Below are 21,706 nucleotides of genomic sequence, written 5' to 3' on the forward strand. Positions count from 1 at the left end.
GAAAGACTAGGACGGATTAGGGATAGCCAGCATGGTTTCGTGTGTGGGAAATCATGTCTCATTAACTTGATTGAGATTTTTGAAGAAGAGGATTGATGAGGGAAGACCAGTGGATATGATCTATATGGACTTCAGTAAGGCATTTGACAAGGTCCCTCATGGTAAACTGGTTAGGAAGGTTGGATTATATGGAATACAGGGAGAACTAGCCATTTCGATACAGAACTGGCTTGAAGGTAGAAGACAGAGGGTGGTGGAGAAAGGTTGCTCTTTAAACTGGAGGTCTGTGACCAGTGGTGTGCCACAAGGATCGGTGCTGGGTCCACTGCTTTTCGTCACTTGTATAAATGATTTAGTAAGTTTGCAGATGACGCCAAAATTGGAGGTGCAGTGGACAGCGAAGTAGGTTAACTCAGAGTACAATAGGGTCCTGATCAGATGGGCCAATGGATCAAGCAGCGGCATACAAAGTTTAATTTAGATAGTTATGTGTTCCATTTCAGAGCAGGACTTATACGCTTAATGGTAAGGTCCTGGGGAGTGTTCCTGAACAAAGAGATCTTGGAGTGCAGGTTCATAGTTCCTTGAAAGTGGAATTGTGGGTAGATAGGATAGTGAAAGTATGCTTTTCCTTATTGGTCAGTGCATTGAATATAGGAGATGGGAGGTTATGTTGCGGTGTACAGGACATTGGTTAGGTCAGTTTTGAAATATTGTGTGCAATTTTGGACTCCCTTCTCTAGGAAGGATGTTGTGAAATTTGAAAGAGTTCAGAAAATATTTACAAGGATGTTGCCTGGGTTGGAGGGTTTCAGCTATAGGGAGAGGGTGGGGCTGCTTTCTCTGGAGCTTCAGAGGCTTATAAAATCATGAGGGGCATAGGTAGGGTAAATAGACAAGGTCTTTTCCTTGGGGTACGGGAGTCCGGAACTAGAAGGCATAGGTTTAGGGTAACAGGGGAAAAATTTAAAAAGAGACCTAAGGGCAACTTTTTCACAAGCAGATCTGTATATGGGATGAGCTGCCAAAGGAAGGGGTGAGGCTAGTACAATAACAACATTTAAAAGGCATCTGGATGGGTATATGAATAGCGAGGGTTTGGAGGAACATGGGCCAAGTGCTGGCAATTGAGACAAGATTAATTTAGGATATCTGGTAAGCATGGACGAGTTGGACCGAAGAGTCTGTTTTCATGCTGTATATCTCTATGACTTTCTAAGATATCTGTATGTGTTGTGCCAGGATTTCGATAAGCATTAACCTGTCATGGACCCTATAGCTATCAGAGAGAAACATGGGTAAGCAGTCAGGTCTCATTTATCTTAACAGTTTACATCCCCAGGAAATAGCTAAGATCCCAATAGAGTGTCTCCTATCTGAAGTTAATCTACAGAGGAGTGGGAAATAGTCAATACCACCATTTAAATAGATTAACTGGAAGGTGTTCAAACATTGAGTTTTGACAACCTTGAAATGATTTATGTGAGATATAAAAATACAATACATGCACAAGTATGTTTACATGTATGTCTACAAATGTGTGCGCTTAGGTGCCTGTGTTCCCTGAGTTTGCTGATCTAGCAGAACTGAAGTTTCATTCTGGATCAGCTTGTTGAGTAACTTTAGAGTTTTGCAATTCGTGACCTACAATGAAGTCTTGCTTGTCCCTCCATACTGGTTCAATACTAGTACCATTGCATCCTATGTCCTGTGTTTCTGCATTGACATCGGGCATGATTTGGCTGCCCCCAGCCTCTGGCTTCTGTTGAAAATGTGCACAATTATTGGTGGGACAAATGAGCATTTTTGACTACTTAACTTGGGGACACTTCTTTAACTTGCTGTTCAAGTGATTTGTTTTTACAGGACAGCCACGCACACACTGAGGCTGCCAGGGCAAAGTAAGTTAAAAATCACACAACACCAGGTTATAGTCAAACAGGTTTATGTGGAAGCACTAGGTTTCGAGGCGCTGCCTGTTCATCAGGAGCAGGACCAGAAGACACAATTTATAGCAAAAGGGTTACAGTGTCACGGAGTTGTAATGGTATGTTAAACAAACAGATTAAGTCTTGCATCTTTTAGGATGGGATATGCTGGTTTGGGCTCTTTAATATGTAAATTTGAAAACTCCTTTCAAGTTACATTCTTAAGGTGGCTTCAGTTTATCTAACAATAGGTGTTATATCTAAGTATGAAATATCTATCCATAGACTAACCATAAACATTTAAAGTAAAATTTTACCTTAAAACTGCGAGCAACTTAAGATGTCATCTCCCAGTGGAAGAAAATATATTTGAAAAGCATTATTTGTGGAGTTGTTATACTACTGAAATTTCAATGAGAGGGTTTTACTCTTAGTTTACTCAGGTCCCTCCTGCTTTGGTTGTTGATCTTAAGTATATGTTCTTCCCATTAACATTTAATGCTATATCATATATCATTGATCTTTATTCAAGAAAGATTCCTTTATGAGCTTTTGTGCAGTTAAGTCTATACTCATACGGAAATTACTTGTTTCTCATTCTTCAGTTTTAAAGAAACCTTTTGTTAAAGGTTTACCAGTAAAGATTTTTCATGGCAGATGATAGAATTTGAATTCAATAAAGAATCTGGAATTAAGAGTCTAATGATAATTATGAATCCATTATTGATTGTTGGAAAAACCCATCTGGTTCACTTTGTTTATATACATCATAGATCTCTTTATATACAATAAAGTTTGTTTTGGTTTTAAAAACATGAAATTTTGTGGCATGGTTCAATTGGTTAATTGTTGAGTTTTAATACTTCTTTAACATTAATGGTCCCAACAGGAATTTAACAAATGTTGACCCAATATGTAATCTTTTAGTCCTCTGTTTCAAGCTATATTATTCTAACAACTTCACTTCGCTCCTCATGAAGTTCCTGTGGGAATGCAGAAACTAAGCATTTGTGGTCCATCTGATGAATGTTCCTCTTACTTGGCAGAATATGAAGATAATGAAGACTGGAGTGCTTGGTCCCCCTGCACTGTAACATGCGGCACTGGGAACCAGAAACGCACCAGGTCCTGTGGCTATGCCTGCACTGCAACAGAGTCACGGACCTGTGATCTGAAAAGGTGTCCGGGTAAGCGTTAAGAGGTGAAGACTTGCACCAAATCAGCACTTAAAAAAGAGGAAGTGCCATCTGATGAAGCCGGAGCTGCCAGTCAATTTGAGACCACCATCTCTCCAGTAATCCCACTGATGATGGCACCACATAAGTGACATGAGGAATTATTCAGCAGTGAATTGTGTTGGTATTGTTTGGGGGTCCCACTGGATGCCAAACTCATCAGTAAAGGTGCAGCCAAAAATTGAGAAACTGTGGTGAGGGAGACCTCTGGAAGTTGTGGTCCCTGTTTTCATTCAAGGGACTCCTGCCTTGTCCCTCATCGTGTGCAGTATAACCTATCGGGCTGGTAGTTGTGTGGGGGCATCTCCTATAGGCTAGTTGAGGCTTTAAAGTGAGCATTAATGGCCCAATTAAGAACCACAATTGATGGCATCACCACCCTAATGTCTTATCTATTGTTGGTAAAATTCCCATTGGAACAAGGATGATGGGTAGATACGTTGCCTGATGGATTTTGAGGGAGAAAGTGAGGACCGCAGATGCTGGAGATCAGAGTCAAGAGTGTGGCGATAGAAAAGCACAGCAGATCAGGCAGCATCAAAGGAGCAGGAGAATCGACATTTCAACAGTGTATTCCTAATTAAGGGCTTATGCCCGAAACATCAATTCTCCTGCTCTTTTGATGATGCCTGACTGACTGTGCTTTTCCAGCACCACACACTCAACTACTGAATTTTACATACTGCTTCTACCTCTGAACCCAAAAAGGAAACAAAATCCATCCCCTGAGGATTGACAGTATTTGTAATGTTGACCAGACCTGGTTAGATTCTCTTTGAAGGACAATGTGAATCAGTTGGGATCTTGCAACAACACTGCTTTCTCTGTACTCCTCGTATCTCATGTCAGCCCACTATTTAGAGCAGATTTATTCAGATTCCCATTTTGCCATTGGCGAATTTTCAACTCAACTTTTAAGCTGTATTCCTTTGCACCTGATCGTCCCTCGTTCATTGCAGATAATCACAAGTATAAGATTACAGTTCTCTGTTGTGCACCTGGTGCAGAGTCCTCGAGTGCAAATAGCCACACAGCAATCACAAATTCAGTGATTCCAAACTAAATTGTTGACATAAACTACTAACAGTCTAAGTCTGGACATTTAACTCCAGAACACACTGAAAGATTAGGAATATGCATGACATTCAGAGTGCAGGATGCTGGATTAAAACTGCTTGGAATTTGTATGGGGCTTATTTTATTCTCTCACGCGCATCAAGGTTGACCAGCTTTTGTTGCCTGTCCATAGTTGTTCGTCCACGGAACAAAATAAAATCCAGTAAAAATAATTTTAAGAATTTTATTTTGTATTCAAATCTGGATTCACTCCACTTGTTTTGAGTACAAAGTACTAACGTGTTCATTTGGTGGGCCACACCATTCTGACCCTGGCTGTATTTTTTTCCTGAAGGGATGGAAGATGATCTGAATGCAGCAACTGAAAAAGCAAATGGAACAGAGTTGTTTGACTCAGGTAAGTATACTACACCAAGAACCATTAATGTGAGAACATGTCAGCTGACTTACCTGGGATATGAAAAGAATCAATAGAGAAAACAGCCCATTAAGCCCCTCAAGTTTGTTCCACTATTCAATGACATTTCAGCTGCTCTGTCTGACATGCTAAGTTTAATCAACAGCCATGAGTTCAAAATTGACAAAAGGATTCAGGAAATCAGATTTGATTGTTTATTTCACATATACACATGGACGGCTAGTATTATCACCGTGAAATGTAAATCTCTCATTTCCAGATATATCTAATATTTATAGAAAACATTACAACATTCAAATTACAATCTCCACACTTCTCTGTTCAGGTGTCTGCTATTACCTGTTGTTTTCCACACTTTTTACAGACATTGTCTGTATTTTTCCCAAGACCGGTTCTATCTGCTAATAGTACAGCTAATAGTACAAAAGACTGCCTTTGTACATCTGTTGTTCTCATTTACATTTACAATATGACTTAAAATTTAACCCTTAACTAACTGAAACTGATTCAACTTTTTCACCCTTCAATGCAATTCATCTGACTCATCTAGAATTGTGCAGAGTCAGGATAGGAGACAGGACCTTCAGTCCCTCAAATTTTGTTTCACCATTCAATGAGATCTTGGCTGATCTGTCTAACATACTGAAGTTGATAACAGCCACAAGTTCATTGGTGACATGGGAAGTCAATCTCTTGACACCCCTGGCAGGATAGCTATTAGACTTTGCATTATCTCCATTCCTGGTTTAATTAACAAATGGTGTGATACTGGAAACAAAAACAGAAATTGCTGGAAAAACTCAGCAGGTCTAACAGCATCTATGCAGAGAAATCAGAGTTAACATTTCAGGTCCAGTGACCCTTCTTAAGAACAGGTGTGATACTGGATTCTTTGTAGAGAAGTACAACTCTGGAAAACTGGGAGTTTTTGGATTATATGACCTATATGATGATCCTTTTAGTCTATGAAAATGAAATTTGAAAGAGCTGAACACTGTGTCTCAGCAAATTTTGGTTATGGACCTGCACCTCAGTGAAGCAGATCATTTTGCTCAACTTTTCAGTGTCAGTATGCATCCTTTGATTTGATTTATTATTGTCCCATGTACTGAGATACAGTGAAAAGCATTGTTTTGCATTCTATCCAGACAAAACATACCTTACATAAGGACATGAGGGCAATAGAACAGAATAGTGTTACAGCTGCAGAGAATGATCAACTCCAATATGAGAGGTCTGTTCATAAGTCTGAAAACAGCAGGGAAGAAGTTATTCTTTAACCTGTTGGTATGTGTTTTCAAACTTTTATATCTTTTGCCTGATGGAAGAAGGTGAAAGAAAGTAAATGGGTGGGAGGGATCTTTGATTATTTTGGCTGCTTTCCCAAAGCAGATAAGTAGAGACAGAGTCAATGGATGGAAGACTGGTTTTCATGATGGACTAGACTCCATTCACAACTCTGTGTAATGTTTTGTAGTCTTGCCATACCAAGCTGGAATGCATCCAGATAGGATGCTTTCTATGGTGCATCTATAGAAATTGGTATGTCATTGAGGAAAAGCTGAAGAAACTCAGCACGTCTGGCAGTATCTGTGGAGAGAGAAAACCAAGGTTAACATTTCACGTCTGTGGTATGACTTCTTCAGAACTGAAAAATGTTGGAACTTAGATTTTTTTAAAAATATTTTCCACAGAATCCAAGGAGGAGCAACAGGGCAGATGGTATGGAGACTCAATGCAAAAAGTTGAAGTCATTATCAGTGAAGAAAAGAAAGAGTAAAAAGAGTGTAAATTAAGGTGTGTAAAGGAGAGACTTAGTATTTGCTAATAAGTGCAAAGTAAACAAAACATACACTACAAATTGCATTGAGGAGGCAGTGAGATTGCAGAAGGATTTGGACAGGTTAGGAGAGTGGACTGAGAAGTGGCAGATGGAGTACAAAGTGGGAAAGTGTGAGATCATGCACTTTGAAAGGAAGAATAGAGGCATGGACTATTTTCTAAATGTGGAGAAAATTCAGAAGTCTGAAGTGCAAAGAGACTTGGGAGTTCTAGTCCAGGATTCTGTCAAGGTAAACTTGCAGGTTAAGTCAGCAGTGAGGAAGGCAAATGCAATTATTTTGACAAGACTTGAATATAAAAGCCGGAATGTACTTCTGAGGGTCTATAAGGCTCTGGTCAGACCACATTTGAAGTATTGTGTGCAGTTTTGGGCACCATATTCTCAGGAAGGATGTACTAGCCCTGGAGCGTGTTCAGAGGAGGTTCAGGAGAATGGTCCCTGGAATTAAAAGCTTAACGTATAAGGAATGATCAAGGACTCTGGGTTTACACTTGATGGAGATTAAAAGGATGGGGGGAAGGGGAAATCTAACTGAAACATACAGAAAGTGAATGGCTGGACAGAGTAGATGTTGGGAAGATGTTTCCATTGGGAGCAGAGACTAGGTCCCAACAGCATAGCCTTAAAGGGAAGACCTTTTAGAACAGAGATAAGGAGAAACTTCTGCCAGAGAGTGGTTAATCTAGAGAATTCACTGCCACAGAAGGCTGTGGAGGCCAGGTCATTAAGTATATTTAAGAGATAGGTTCTTGAGTATCATGGGAATCAAGGATTACAGGGTGAAAGCAGGACAATGGGGATTAGAACTTTATCAGCCATGGTTGAATGGCGGAGCTATTTCAATGGGCTGAATGGAGTAATTTGTGCTCCTGTGTCTTATACATAGCTGCAGGGGAAAGGGGGAGAAAATGCAGAAGTCATTACGTTTCTGAAGTTATTGAATTTAATGTTGAGACCTTGAGTGCCAGCCTCAAAATATTTAATTCTGTTTCTTGCTCTCTGACATGTGCTGCTAGATCTGTTGAGTTTGTTTTTAAATCATTCACTAAACCAGCATTTATTGCCCATCCCCAAATTGCCCAGAGGAGAGTCAACCATGTTGCTGTTGGTCTGGAGTCCAGGTAAGGGTGTGATTTCCTTCCCTAAAGGAGATTAGTGAACTAGATAGACTTTCCTTAACAACAAACAATTGATTCATGGTCATCACTTGACTCTTAGTTCCAGATTTTTCTTTGTTGAACTAAAATTTCACCATTTGTAGTGGCAAGATTCAAACGTACCTGGGTCTCTGGATTAACAGTGTAGAGAGTGTTTTGCTGGAAAAACATCTGAGGAGCAGGAAAATCAACATTTTGGGCATAAACCCTTCATCTTATGCACACTCTGATCTCTTGTCCTCACTTTCTCCTCTGGATTAACAGTGCATTGATACTATCAGGGGGTTATTGCCTCCCCTCTGCTGCAGCATTCTGTGTTTATGTCATTGCAAACCCGTTCTTATGGCGCCCTCACTTTTTGTTTTCCTATCCCACAGAAGTGGACAGCTGCGACAAATGGTTGAACTGCAAGAGTGAATTCCTGAAGAAGTACCTCATGAAAGCGCTGGCCGACCTCCCGAGCTGTCCTTGCACCTACCCGACCGAGGCGGTGTACAGCGTCGTCAGCGTCCGCGAGGACGGCAAAGGCAGGTTCTTCCGTTGGCGGGACGCGAGCGGGCCCAAGGAGCGCCTCGACATCTACAAGCCGAGCTCCAAGTTCTGCATCCGCTCCATGCTCTCCCTGGACAGCACCACCCTGGCGGCCCAGCACTGTTGCTATGACGACCAGATGCGGTTGATCACGCGGGGCAAGGGCGCGGGGGCGCCGAACCTGATCAGCACGGAGTTCTCGCCCGAGCTGCACTACAAGGTGGACGTGTTGCCATGGATACTGTGCAAGGGAGACTGGAGCCGGTACAACGCGGTGAGGCCGCCCAACAACGGCCTCAACTGCTCCGAGAACCCTCCGGAAGACGATTATGCGGCCCAGCTGAAGGAAGCGAAGGAGTATTGAAAAGAAGGAGGGCAAGCAACGGGTCTCCGGAGAGTTGAGGATGGAGAGAGAAAGGACGTTTACTTTTAAAATATGGCGATCTCCGCCGCGAGCCCAACCTCCGACTCCCATTCGCCAACGGTTGCTTGGCAACGCCAAGTGAGATGGTTAGAAACTTCACCGGGATGGCTCTAACTTACACACACACACACACACACACACATATATACTTGTTCACCTGAAGAGGATAGTTTCAACCCATCAAATGATTGTGCACAAGAGGAAGAAGAGATGCATTTTAAATCCTGTCACTGCTGTCTTTTGTGGCCCTGAGTGTTGATGAGAAACGCATTGCTTCAGGCACACGTTCCCACCCCTATTCTCTGGCTTATTCAGTACGCCCCTCAAAAATTCAGACTTCTCCCTCTGTCTCATTTACTCCTTCTTGCCCCCTCTCTCCCTCGCCTGCTTTTGTTCTTTTTTTTGCCCCATCTCTCTTGCCCTCTCTTTCTCTTTTCCTCCTCTCTAACCCTCTGGCTTCCTCTCTTACTCTCCTCGCTCTCTACCTTTTCTCTCACGCAAAGAATTCCTGGTTCCGGCTTTTCCCAGTTCCACTTCTCACTCTGGCTAAGGAGAGTCTTGGCATTCCGGATCACCTTCCAAACACACATCCAGCGAATCATCAGTGACCTTCATCTCGCTGATTTGTGCGTGGGGTGAAGAATGCCAATTGATCAGTCCAGGATTCTCTCAAAAGTCTGAATATGAAGTGGATGGTGTCGGTGGGAGGTTGTAGGGAATTCAAAGAATTGCCATCTGTGGTTGATGATCCATGGGAGATGCCCGAGTGCAAATTGACAGTTGCATCTCTTGCATTCCAGCAATGGCTACAGTCCAAAAGTATTTCATTAGTTGTAAAACACATTTATCGAGTCATACAGCATGGATGTTCTGAGATTGTAACAAAAATAGAAGTTGCTGGAAAAATTCAACAGATCTGGCAACATCCGTGAAGAAAAATCAGAGTTAACGTTTTGGGTCCTGTGCCAGACCTACTGAGCTTTTCCAGCAACTTCTGTTTTTATTTCTGATTTATAGCATCAACAAATCTTTCGGTTTTGTTCTGAAATTGTGGTCGGCAGTACAGAAATGTGATTCTTCTGATGTTGCTATTGCATAGGTTGACTCATTCTGTATCTGTGACAATTCAGTCAAGTTTAGTTTAAAATCAGAACTCACTCTTTACACTTTATAAATTTTCGCATGAGTGGCTGAATCTACAGAGCTAATGGAGGCATTTGGAGATTACTTTAACATACGCTGCATACCGTTGTCTTCAGTCTTGCTTCACCGTGTAATCCAATACTGCCGCAAAAGAGCCAAAAGTAAACAGTGAATTTGTTTGAACTCCCCTTCTGTTAATGTCTGCTTTAAGAAAAACAAACCTCTCTAAACAAGGGTTCACAGCTTCAGTGTGAGAAAACTGGTAGCTGAACAAGAATTCACAGTCTCCTGCTGGAATCCTGTTTTTACCTGGGACTGATAGCTATGGAATCCCCACCACTATTGGCTTCCTTTTCCTTCCTGTATACATAAGCTTCTACATTCCAGGCTTTAGGAAGACAGCAGTTCATATTTTTTCTGCTTTGACGGTGTCCTGCTCTGTGGGTGTCATCATGTCTCCTGCACTTTTCAATCAATTGAAAGAGACACAGGCTGCCTTGTAAAGAGAAAAGATCAAAACATTTTATTTTAAATGAAGCGAGGATACAAAAGGGAATCGAATGACATACGAGTCCAGAATATCTCTCTCAAAACTCTGGCGATGCATTAATGCGAATGGCTCAACGAATTAGAAGTTTGAGGTGTGACACTGAAATGCAGGGGGCTTTCAGGATCTCTGTTTCTCTCTACTGTCTTCAGAGTTGCGAAATGAATAAGACCAAATGTCACCCTATCCAACTTCCTACCAGCTAGGTAATTGGAGTATACACTAACAATGGATGCTTTGTTTGCCATTGACTGTAAACCATATGGGACATCATGAGATTGTGATAGGTGCAATATAAATGGAATTTCTTTTTATTCCTTTATCTTTAACAGTGGCCGTCTGTATAAATTAGCCCATAACAGACCTTAAACAAAATGGGGCAAACTCCAATGATGGAGCGCTAAGGGAATCCTTGATCCAAATTAATCTGTTCTTCGTTGGAACCACCATGTCATATTGCAAATTTCTCACCATTCCATAAATTATTTTCTGAAATTTATCTAAACTTCTTTCACCGTGGCTCAAGGGTGTCTGTTCCATGTATTGAAGCACTCACCCTCTCTACAAAATTCAATCACGGTATATCAATAGGATTTGTGGAGAAAACCATCTCTTTGAAATGTTAGAGAATTTTTTTTACCCCGCCAGTTTAATTTAAAAAAAAATACAGTATCAAGCACTGAGTTTCCTAAAATCCTCCAAAACATAAAAGGTCTTTCCAATCAAACATAGTAAAATGACACATGACAAATGGACACCATTTAGCCCCCATGGTGCTTGTGTTGTGTTGCAGACAGAACTATCCACTTCGTCACAATTGCACTCTTGCTCTGTAACTCGGCAAATGTTTTTGATTTCATTTGGAAATCACTATTATAAATCCCAATTGGATGGCTACAGTTCAGAGAAGCAAATGGCTAGCTTCATTGATTAGAATCAATTCATTTTTACAGCACACCCAAGGTCACCTGACCATTCACAGCTTTGAAAATCTGTTGCTGGAACAACGCAGCAGGTCAGGCAGCATCCAGGGAACAGGAGAATCGACATTTCGGGCATAAGCCCTTCTTCAGGAATGAGGAGAGTGTGTCCAGCAGGCTAAGATAAAAGGTAGGGAGGAGGGACTTGGGGGAGGGGCGTTGGAAATGCGATAGGTGGAGGGAGGTCAAGGTGAGGGTGATAGGTCAGAGTAGGGTGGGGGCGGAGAAGTCAGGAAGAAGATTGCAGGTTAGGAAGGCGGTGCTGAGTTCAAGGGATTTGACGGAGACAAGGTGGCGGGAGGGGAAATGAGGAAACTGGTGAAATCCGAGTTCATCCCTTGTGGTTGCAGGGTTCCTAGCTTTGTCAACCTCCCCATAATCTGCAGATTAGACCTCTGCAAGGATGTATGACTAATCGGATGGAATGGTTACGTCCAGAAAATTAATTCTTTCCTGATGTGCATAGCAATGAAGTTAGTCATTTCTTACAAAGAGACAATTATAAATACACCATTTTGAAGTCAATGCATGATGATCAGCATGTGTTCTTTTTATACCTGAATATGGAGGAAGACTGAATCAGACTGTGATTCCAGAATAGATGCAAACCTGACCTCTGAAGGCAAGAGGTTGTACAGTCCAACTCAAGTTGAGAACCGCAGTCAGTGTATAATTACAGCTGATACTTCAGTGCAGGGTGTATTGTCAGAAGTGCACCTTTCATGTGTTGCAGCAACCAAAGTTCCACCTGGCTTTTCATCTGCACAAAAAACATTCCACAGGAGAACTCTGCTGATGTCATAGTCATTATGTCATTATTCCATTTCTCTTGGTAAATGAGCTGGTTTTATATTTTGCTTTAATGAAACTGGGCCTAACTGTAGAAAATTTCCATCCTGTTGTGGTTCTGTTCGCCGAGCTGGGAATTTGTGTTGCAGACGTTTCACCCCCTGTCTAGGTGACATCCTCAGTGCTTTGGAGCCTCCTGTGAAGCACTTCTGTGATCTTTCCTCCAGCATTTGTAGTGGTTTTAATGTGCCGCTTCTGGTTGTCAGTTCCAGCTGTCCGTTGCAGTGGCCAGTATATTGGGTCCAGGTCGATGTGCTTATTGATTGAATCTGTGGATGAGTGCCATGCCTCTAGGAATGCCCTGGCTGTTCTCTGTTTGGCTTGTCCTATAATAGTAGTGAATTGAATCCTTCCACCATGTGTCAGATGCAAACCACCAGTCAACAACCCACAAGCTAGGGACAGAGCCAGAGAGAACGGATTCAGGATGATCCAGGTAATGATTACAGACGCTCACAACAGACTTCACAAATACAGACAAGAAATTACGTGCCAAAATAGTTAATTTCAAAAACCACCAATCATGAATGGACCCAGACCATAGAACAGGCTGTCACCATAGGGCAGAATAGGACCACACACCACAAAAAAAGGCACTAAAAGAAAAAATGGCCAAACTAACACACAATAGAGAGGACACCACAACACACACCTGGGTTAGAAACCTCTCCCACATACACGGAAAGAACAATACTGGCCAAGAGATTCAACTACAATCACAGGGACGACAAGACAGCAGACTTCCTAGCAGCACTAGAATGCACACTTAGGAACAATGGGCTGACAGAAGAGACACAGCAAACAGTGAGACAAAGTATCGTACCTCTGATAACAAGGAAACACTATTATTATAACAAGCCAAACAGAGAACAGCCAGGGAATTCCTAGAGGCATAGCACTCGTTCACAGATTCAATCAATAAGCACATTGACCTGGACCCAATATACCGACCACTGCAACGGACAACTGGAACTGACAACCGGAAGCGGCAGATTCAAACCACTACAAATGCCGGAGGAAAGATCACAGGAAGCTCCCAAGCACTGAGGATGTCACCTAGACGGGACGAAATGTCTGCAACACAAATTCCCAGCTCGGCGAACAGAACCACAACATCGAGCACCCGAGCTACAAATCTTCTCTCAAACTTTGAATTTCCATCCTGTTTAGTATTTTTATTCAAGCGGCAGAGGATAAAGGATATTAGGGAGCTTTTGACTAATAAAAAAAAAATATCTTATTGGCATAGTGGGCTGAGCATTCTGTGTTTAACTCAGGAGATTTGTGATCCGATAGCCTCTGTGATTCTTGATATATGCTGACTTAGTCAAATCTTTGATACTTCTGTCAACATGGTCAATAGAGCTGCAACTTATACCTATGATTGTCAATATGTATCATCTGAACTCCTCAATTAGATGTCTGCCCATAACTCAATCTCAGGTATCAATTATTCAATAAATTATCTATTTGAACCTTAATTAGATTCCAGCCTTGGGCAATTCGGTGTCTGCGGGGTTTCCTCCTACAATCCAAAGATGAGCAGGTTTGGTGAATTGGCCATACTAAATTGCCCATTGTCTTCAGGGATGTGTAGGCTAGGTGCATTAGTCTGGGGTAAATGTAGACTAACGGGGAATGGGTTTGGGTGGGATACTTTTCAGAGGGTCAGTATGGACTTATTGGGCCGAAGGGCCTGTTTTCACACTGTAGGGATTCTATACATTGTCTGAATTTCTCAATTTCTCCAGTCTGTAACCCACAACAAGATATCCAGATCATCTAAACCTCTTAATAGGTATTTGAATTGCTCAATTAGATTCCAGTCTGCATTTCAGTCCCAAGTATCAATTTTTCCATATATAAACCATTTGAACTACTCAATTCCAAACTGTAACTCCCTCTCAGATATCCACTATTCAATATATAAATTATCAGACATTCCTCACTTAGATTCTCACTCTTTGGTACTTGTCATCTTATCCCCTTGTGCTGCTTCTTAGTTATTTCTAATATATTGAAGTATCAATGAGTTATATAAATTGAACTTGGGAACCAGAGAACAGTTGTTGTGATAGTTTTGACTCTGTGATCTTTCTGTGAATGAATGATCATTTTTGTCCTTGTGCAAATTACATTGCCAAAGTCACTGTTTCAATTGGCTACATCCAATATTGCATTCAAAACTCATCACACCAGTCTCAGAACCACCTCAAGGTCCAACCACCTGAGAACAATACTTTAATTACTATTAACATTGCCATAATGATATGGATGTATCGGACATTGGGCCTTTCCTCCATCAAATTCTGATTTATAGGCTTTGTGGGTTTAGTTTGGTAGTGGGAACAGAATCCTCATAATTTTTAAACCAACAACAAAATCAGGCAACATTTCCAATTATGTAGTGGACTACAATCTGATCTGTCCCAATAAAGTCTGAAGTCACATTAAAGGAATACAATCAGAATACATTGAGAGCAGTTTTGAATTTGCTATCATCCTCCATTTTCAATTTTTGTGTATAGCCCCAAGACTGAAATTCATAGACCAAGGGAGAGAATTAGGCTTTTAGTTAAAGGTGTATTAAGTAGAATTTTAATTATTTTAAGTAGACATGAGCCAAAGAAATTAAAGGGATTCAATTTATAAAAAGTTCAGCTCCATTTCATACAGAATGTAACTTTCATTCTTCCATGCAATACTGAATTGTGGTCTTGCATGCCACCACGGTTTTATTTTGAAGGTTGTTCTCTGACCTCTAATAGTTTTGCACTTTTGCAACTCACTGTTGTAATCTACATGTCTGGGAGGAGGGAAAGGGAGTGTGCAGAATCTTTGTAAACACTGTTGGTCTTTCTTTATAGGAATATTTCCCACACAGAGTCTCAAGCAATATGTAGTATGAAATTGGCAAACACTTCTATTCTTTGATGCAAATGCTAGTACTTTAGTGCTCTTTGATCCATTCCCACATTCAGTTAACATAATATCTGAAGGGAAATGGTTGGTTTCCCTCCATTTACAACTGTCGAAAGCAACAAGAGGCTGGCTCATGTACGGATTTCTCTCAAGGTTACCCTTTGTCTCCAAGACTATGGAACCTGATCACAGGGCCTACAAGTGAATATAATTGGTATAGATTTATCTCTGAGCTTTCTCTGCTCAATGGAGACCCCCTGATGAACAGGTGAGCAAGCCTACAAATACAGTGACGTTCCTAGTGTGTGCAGCACTGGGACATGAAGCCAAGATGACATCAGCTGTGATCCCAAGTCAGCACCTGTCCCTGGTCCTGGGCAGGGTGACAGTAAAAGACAGAAGAGCTCAAGAGAGAGCAAATCAGGCAGTCACTTGGCCACAAGCCATGATCCCCCACTAGCTAATGAGCAGGTAAAGTTCGGATCAGGTTCTGCTGGGATACTCCCCATCCTCCCTCAATGGTCAGACTTCGGATCTCACATGGGGAATATACCACAGCAAAGTAAAGGAGGGTACAAATGAAGAGGGTAGAATCAAAGTCTTCAGTATAAATACCAGTATTTTCAAATTGCCATCAGTTCTGATGAAGAGTCACCAGACTCAAAATGTTAATTCTGCTTTCTTAACAGATGTAGCCAGACATACTAAGATTTGCCAGAAGTTTGTGTTTTAGATTTCTAGTATCTACAGTTCTTTATTTTGTTAATTAAATAATTTTGGCTCTGTGTGACATCTTGGAGCATCGCTTGAGAATTTTATTGCTCCAGAACTGAGGCACTTTACTTTGGATTTTTCATTTTTATTCTGTTATTTGTAAATTGTGTCCCACTGTTCTCAAGAGAATTAGTTGCAAATAAAATGTTGCAGGTAGTTTCAATGTTTAAAGAATTCTTGTGCATAATGTAAGGACTTAATAACTTGAGTTTCTTGTACTGTACAGTATTTATTGTGTGTTTAATACTTAACAAATGAGAGTGAAATATTTTACACAATTTAAGATGCACTACTGTGAAAAACCTTGTTTCTAAGGGACTTCTGTTCTACATGAAAGGGAAATGTAATGTATCATCAATTTTGTCTTTCAATAAAAAGATCAAAAGCAAATAGGTTGCCACTTCTTTTCAACTTTTTCCCTTAGCTTATGTTTGGTTTCATTACAATTTGCACTGGATGAAGCATTAACTACTTGAGAATCACAAAACAAACCTGCCATTTTCCACCTCTGTTTAGATTCAATGCTTGGACAAGGAAGTTTTGGACAAGAGAAGGAAACAAGGACTTCTAGTCCACTGTGGGCAAAGGCAAGAGTAATGCATTGGCATCGAGGTGGAGCAGGGTTTACCCACTCCAAAAAAACTGGGAAGTGCAAAAAGCATCAACACTGTCTCGCATCGATATAAGCTTATACAAAAACACATAAGAGCACATGTCCACCAAGTGTGGATGTTAAAATAAAAGCAGTGTTGTCACATCAAGGTTTCTGAATCCATACTATGCTGGGGAGAAAAAAAAACTACTTGTTTTATTGGATGCCAGAAAGTAATCCATTTAGGAAAAATATAAATTCTATGGTGCTAAAGACATTGATGAACTGATATACACTACCCCTACAATTGATACAGCTCAAATGCAATAAGGCACCTCAAGGAAGAAAATAGTTTTGCATTTGTATAGCATTTTCACATCCACAGGAACTCCCAAAACATGGAGGTAGTGGTGTGCTGCTGATGACACTGGCCTTGTAACCCAGAGCCCCAGCCTAATGGTCAGGGTTGAAATGACGGATTCAAATCTCATCATGACAAATTGTTAAAATCTGAATTCAATAAAAATCTGAAATAAAAAAAGCCACCCTAATGGTGACCATGTGACCACTGTCAATTGTTGTAAAAATTAATCAACTTTTTCCTAATTTCAATACTTTTTTTTAAGCATCAAGGAGTATGGGGAGAAAGTAAAAATATGGCATTGAGATAGAGGAACAATTTTAAATGTCAAATGGCAGAGCAAGCTTGAAGGACCAAATGGCCTAATCCTGCTTCTAGCTTCTATAACCAATAAAAGAATTTAGAGGAGTTACTTGCTTAAGGTGGAAAAATGCTACATCTGCTTTTTCACAGTCGCAAACTTGAACAAGTCAAATGACTGGATAAATAAGTTTTTCCTCAACGATATTGTTAGAGATAAATTTTAGTCTGGATCCTGGGGTGGAAAAAGGAGGGCTCCCCTTCAATAGATCCATCTGCAAAGGCAGACCGGGCCCTAGCAGTTCATTATATTTCATCATAACTGAGAAGGCAAGGTTCCTCTGACAGTGCAGCACTCCTGTGGTAATACACTGGGAACATGAACTAAAATCAGTTGTTCCACATGCAAAAGATCCCACAGACCACCAATCCATTCACTTTCACTTCTCACCATAATAACAATGTCAGGATTAATGGAAAAAAATTGATGAGGCATCAATAAGGTGATGGCTGGTTCCAAGCTGATGGAGTCTCATGTCAGGCAACTTTGGATTTTCAACACTGGGCCACAAATTATCTGTACACTGGAGCAAATAACATGAATCTTGCCAAGAACCAACTATTGCAATGCCACTCGCATGAAGGACAACTCGCACTGCAGACACAGGAGCCAAAAACTGGATCTGCAACATCCACTGCAACTGGAGGACCACCAGCTCGGTAAAATATGCTCTTTGATCGACCTGAAGCTTGGTGATCTTCTAGGGTAAACCATGAGTGAGTGTTGGAAATTTGCACATTCCAAGGTCCAGGACCATGTTTTGAGGGATGCACAAAAGCTTGGAGTAACCACTGCCAAGGCTGCATGGGGAAAGACCACTATCAGAGGCCTTTCTGCTATAATGTACCAAAGGAGTATAGTAGCCTTTGTTGCATGCATTGAAATGGACATAGCTTCTGGACATAAACGGTTTCACTTTGCAATTGGATGGAGGCACTGAAGATGCACTGTTCAAATTAGAAATGTGACACAAGTACTTTTAAAATAAAATAATTTACTCTCACATATACTTTTATATGACAAATACAGTGGGCAGCGCTGAAAATGTGTTGCTGGAAAAGCACAGCAGGTCAGGCAGCATCCAAGGAACAGGAGAATCGACGTTTCGGGCATAAGCCCTTCTTCAGGAATGAGGAAAGTGTGTCCAGCAGGCTAAGATAAAAGGTAGGGAGGAGGGACTTGGGGAAGGTGGAGGGAGGTCAAGGTGAGGGCGATAGGCCGGAGTGGGGTGGGGGCGGAGAGGTCAGGAAGAAGATTGCAGGTTAGGAAGGCGGTGCTGTGTTCGAGGGATTTGACTGAGAGAAGGTGGGGGGAGGGGAAATGAGGAAACTGGAGAAATGAGGAAATTGGAGAAATTGGAGTTCATCCCTTGTGGTTAGAGGGTTCCCAGGCGGAAGATGAGGCGCTCTTCCTCCAACTGTCGTGTTGCCATAGTCTGGCGATGGAGGAGTCCAAGGACCTGCATGTGGGAGGGGGAGTTAAAGTGTTGGGCGACGGGGTGGTTGGGTTAGTTGGTCCGGGTGGCCCCGAGGTGTTCTCTGAAACGTTCCGCAAGTAGGCGGCCTGTCTCCCCAATATAGAGGAGGCCACATCGGGTGCAGCGGATGCAATAGATGATGTGTGTGGAGGTGCAGGTGAATTTGTGGTGGATATAGAAGTGTCCCTTGGGGCCTTGGAGGGAAGTAAGGGGGGAGGTGTGGGCGCAAGTTTTGCATTTCTTGCGGTTGCAGGGGAAGGTGCCGGGAATGGAGGTTGGGTTGGTGGGGGGTGTGGACCTGATGAGGGAGTCACGGAGGGAGTGGTCTTTTCGGCTGATAGGGGAGGGAAATATATCCCTGGTGGTGGGGTCCGTTTGGAGGTGGCGGAAATGACGGCGGATGATATGTTGTACATGGCAGTTGGTGGGGTGGTAGGTGAGAACCAGTGGGGTTCTGTCCTGGTGGCGGTTGGAGGGGCGGGACTCAAGGGCAGAGGAGCGGGAAGTGGAAGAGATGCGGTGGAGGGCATCGTCGACTATGGCGGGAAGTTGCGGTCCTTGAAGAAGGAGGCCATCTGGGTTGTACGGTTTTTGAAATGGTCCTCCTGGGAGCAGATGCGACGGAGACGAAGGAATTGGGAATATGGGATGGCGTTTTTACAGGGGGCAGGGTGGGAGGAGGTGTAGTCGAGGTAGCTGTGGGAGTCGGTCAGTTTATAGTAAATGTCCGTGTTGATTCGGTCACCCGAGATAGAAATGGAAAGGTCTAGGAAGGGGAGGGAGGAGTCTGAGACGGTCCAGGTGAATTTGAGGTCAGGGTGGAAGGTGTTGGTAAAGTGGATGAACTGTTCAACCTCCTCGTGGGAGCACGAGGCAGCGCCGATACAGTCATCGATGTAGCGGAGGAAAAGGTGGGGGGTCGTGCAGTGGGCAGATGAGCTCCTGGGTCAACCTTCCACTCCACTGCTACCTTGAAAATTTATTGAATTTTCCATATGTCTGACTTGAACCATTTTGCAATGTATTTTACATTAAAGAATATTTTTGCAAAAATGAACAGAGGAGTGATTGCCCATTTCCTCATAGGGGCTTGGCATTGTGCAATTTAAATTTAGGACAAGCCCCCGGCTTAGCTGTAGGAGCCTTGTGGACCACAATTCCAGAACTATTGGCCTAGATTATGCACTGAAGATGACTCTGATTTGGGGCTCAAATCTACAAGTTGAGCAAAAGCAGACAAATTGTTCTGGATGTGGTGACAGACAACTTCCGGTCTGCAGCTGGGCAGCAAAGTCTGTGTTCAGCCTCGAGGTATTTAGTGGATCTCTCAAATACAGGGGATGCTCCAAATAATTAGCTGATGAGTGTTCACTGAATATAAAAGCATGCAGGCTCTTAGAGCCAGACAGATGCCGAACAGTAACACTGCATGAAATAATAATTTAAAAGAAACTGCAAAGCTGCATCTTTAAAGCACATGTAGTCAGTCCTGACAATGACCTGCTGAAACAGTTAGAACATAGAACATAGAACATAGAAGAATACAGCGCAGTACAGGCCCTTGGGCCCTCGATGTTGCGCCGATCCAAGCCCACCTAAACTACACTAACCCACTATCCTCCATATACCTATCCAATGCCCTCTTAAATGCCCATAAAGAGGGAGAGTCCACCACTGTTACTGGCAGGGCATTCCATGAACTAACGACTCGCTGAGTGAAGAACCTACCCCTAACATCAGTCCTATATCTACCCCCCCTTAATTTAAAGCTATGCCCCCTTGTAATACCCGACTCAATACGCGGGAAAAGGTTCATACTGTCGACCCTATCTAACCCCCTAATCATCTTGTACACCTCAATCAAGTCACCCCTAAACCTTCTTTTCTCTAGTGAAAACAGCAGTTTTGAGGAATAATGTGGAAAATAGCACTGTTTTATGAATCACTCAACTTTATTGCGAAACATTGCACTCAGTGATGCAATGTAAATTGTTAGAGAAAAGATGAAAGAGCTCAGGAGATTAATTGCATACAAATGTTTGCAAAGTATTATCAGCTGGTCGAGGGGCCAGGACAGTTTCGACATGCAAACACATACACACAAATATGCAGAAATTAAACAAACAGAAGATTAACGTGGTTTCACAAATTGAACTGGAGAAAGCTTGGACAGAGATATTCCACTTCTTGTAACAGAATATTTCATTCTTGTTGAATGCCCAATGCTGAGAAAATTAAATAGAAAACAGCTGTTAATTCACTTAGAGTCAGAGTCACACAGGACAGAAGCAGACCCTTCAGTCTAACCAGTCCATGCTGACCATAATTCCAAGCTAAACTAGTCCCACTTGCCTGCACTTAGCCTACAACACTCAAAACATTTCTTATTTATGTACAAATCCAAATGTGTTTTAAACATTGTAACTGTACCTGCATCAACCACTTCCTCTGGAAGTTCATTCCACATACAAACTGCTCTCCATATAAAAATATTGCCCCTCACCTTTTTCAAATCTTTTTTCTCTCACCTTAAGAATATGCTTCCTAGTCTTGAAATCCCCCAGCTGAGGGAAAAGGCACCTGCCATTCACTTTATCAATGCCCCATATTATTTAATAATCTCCTACCGAAGGTGATGGCTCAGTCCAGGATGGCCATAATCACTTGGTGACCCCCAAAGACATTAGTGTGTGATGCTACAGACGGAAGCAGCAGGTTACTATTCCAGCCAACTCTGGCTATATCAGTCCCCAATGAACAAAGAAAATGACCTGCTCCTGTATCACTTCCGCCAGCTCGACCAATAAATTGCAACAATTCCAATTATAAAAGGAAGCCAGACACAAGGTCATAAGACAATGGAATAGGAGTAGGAGTAGAAGTAGGTCCTTCAGCCCAAAGTCTACTGAACCATTCAACGAGATCGCAGCTGATCTGATAATTCTCAACACTACTTTCCCGTCTTTTTCCAAAATCTGATTCCTTTATTGATTAAAAAGATTTCTCAGTCTTTAACATACTTAAAGGCCCAACTTCAACAGCCCTCTGTGGCAAAAAATTCCATAGATTATAAATCTCAGAAGAAAT

The 21,706-nt window shown here is 42.0% G+C and overlaps 1 protein-coding gene across 2 annotated transcripts in view; it reads left to right on the forward strand.

The window, feature by feature from the left end:
* The window catches only part of ism2a (isthmin 2a), an 85,902-nt gene extending 72,859 nt beyond the window's left edge, over positions 1-13,043 (forward strand). Inside the window, exons 4-6 of one of the 2 annotated variants that reach the window (XM_043697045.2) lie at positions 2,975-3,115; positions 4,575-4,637; positions 8,036-13,043. In XM_043697045.2, the coding sequence (XP_043552980.2) occupies positions 2,975-3,115; positions 4,575-4,637; positions 8,036-8,553 (722 nt within the window). In that variant the 3' untranslated portion in view covers positions 8,554-13,043. The remainder of the gene's footprint in view (positions 1-2,974; positions 3,116-4,574; positions 4,638-8,035) is intronic. The other variant, XM_087989628.1, reaches the window with a different exon arrangement.
* Positions 13,044-21,706: the final 8,663 nt, after the last annotated feature.

Source organism: Chiloscyllium plagiosum, unplaced genomic scaffold (genome assembly GCF_037043375.1).
Source record: "Chiloscyllium plagiosum isolate Xiang-an unplaced genomic scaffold, Cpla_swu_hap1 HiC_scaffold_8, whole genome shotgun sequence".
In the NCBI taxonomy this organism is placed as follows: Eukaryota; Metazoa; Chordata; class Chondrichthyes; order Orectolobiformes; family Hemiscylliidae; genus Chiloscyllium; species Chiloscyllium plagiosum.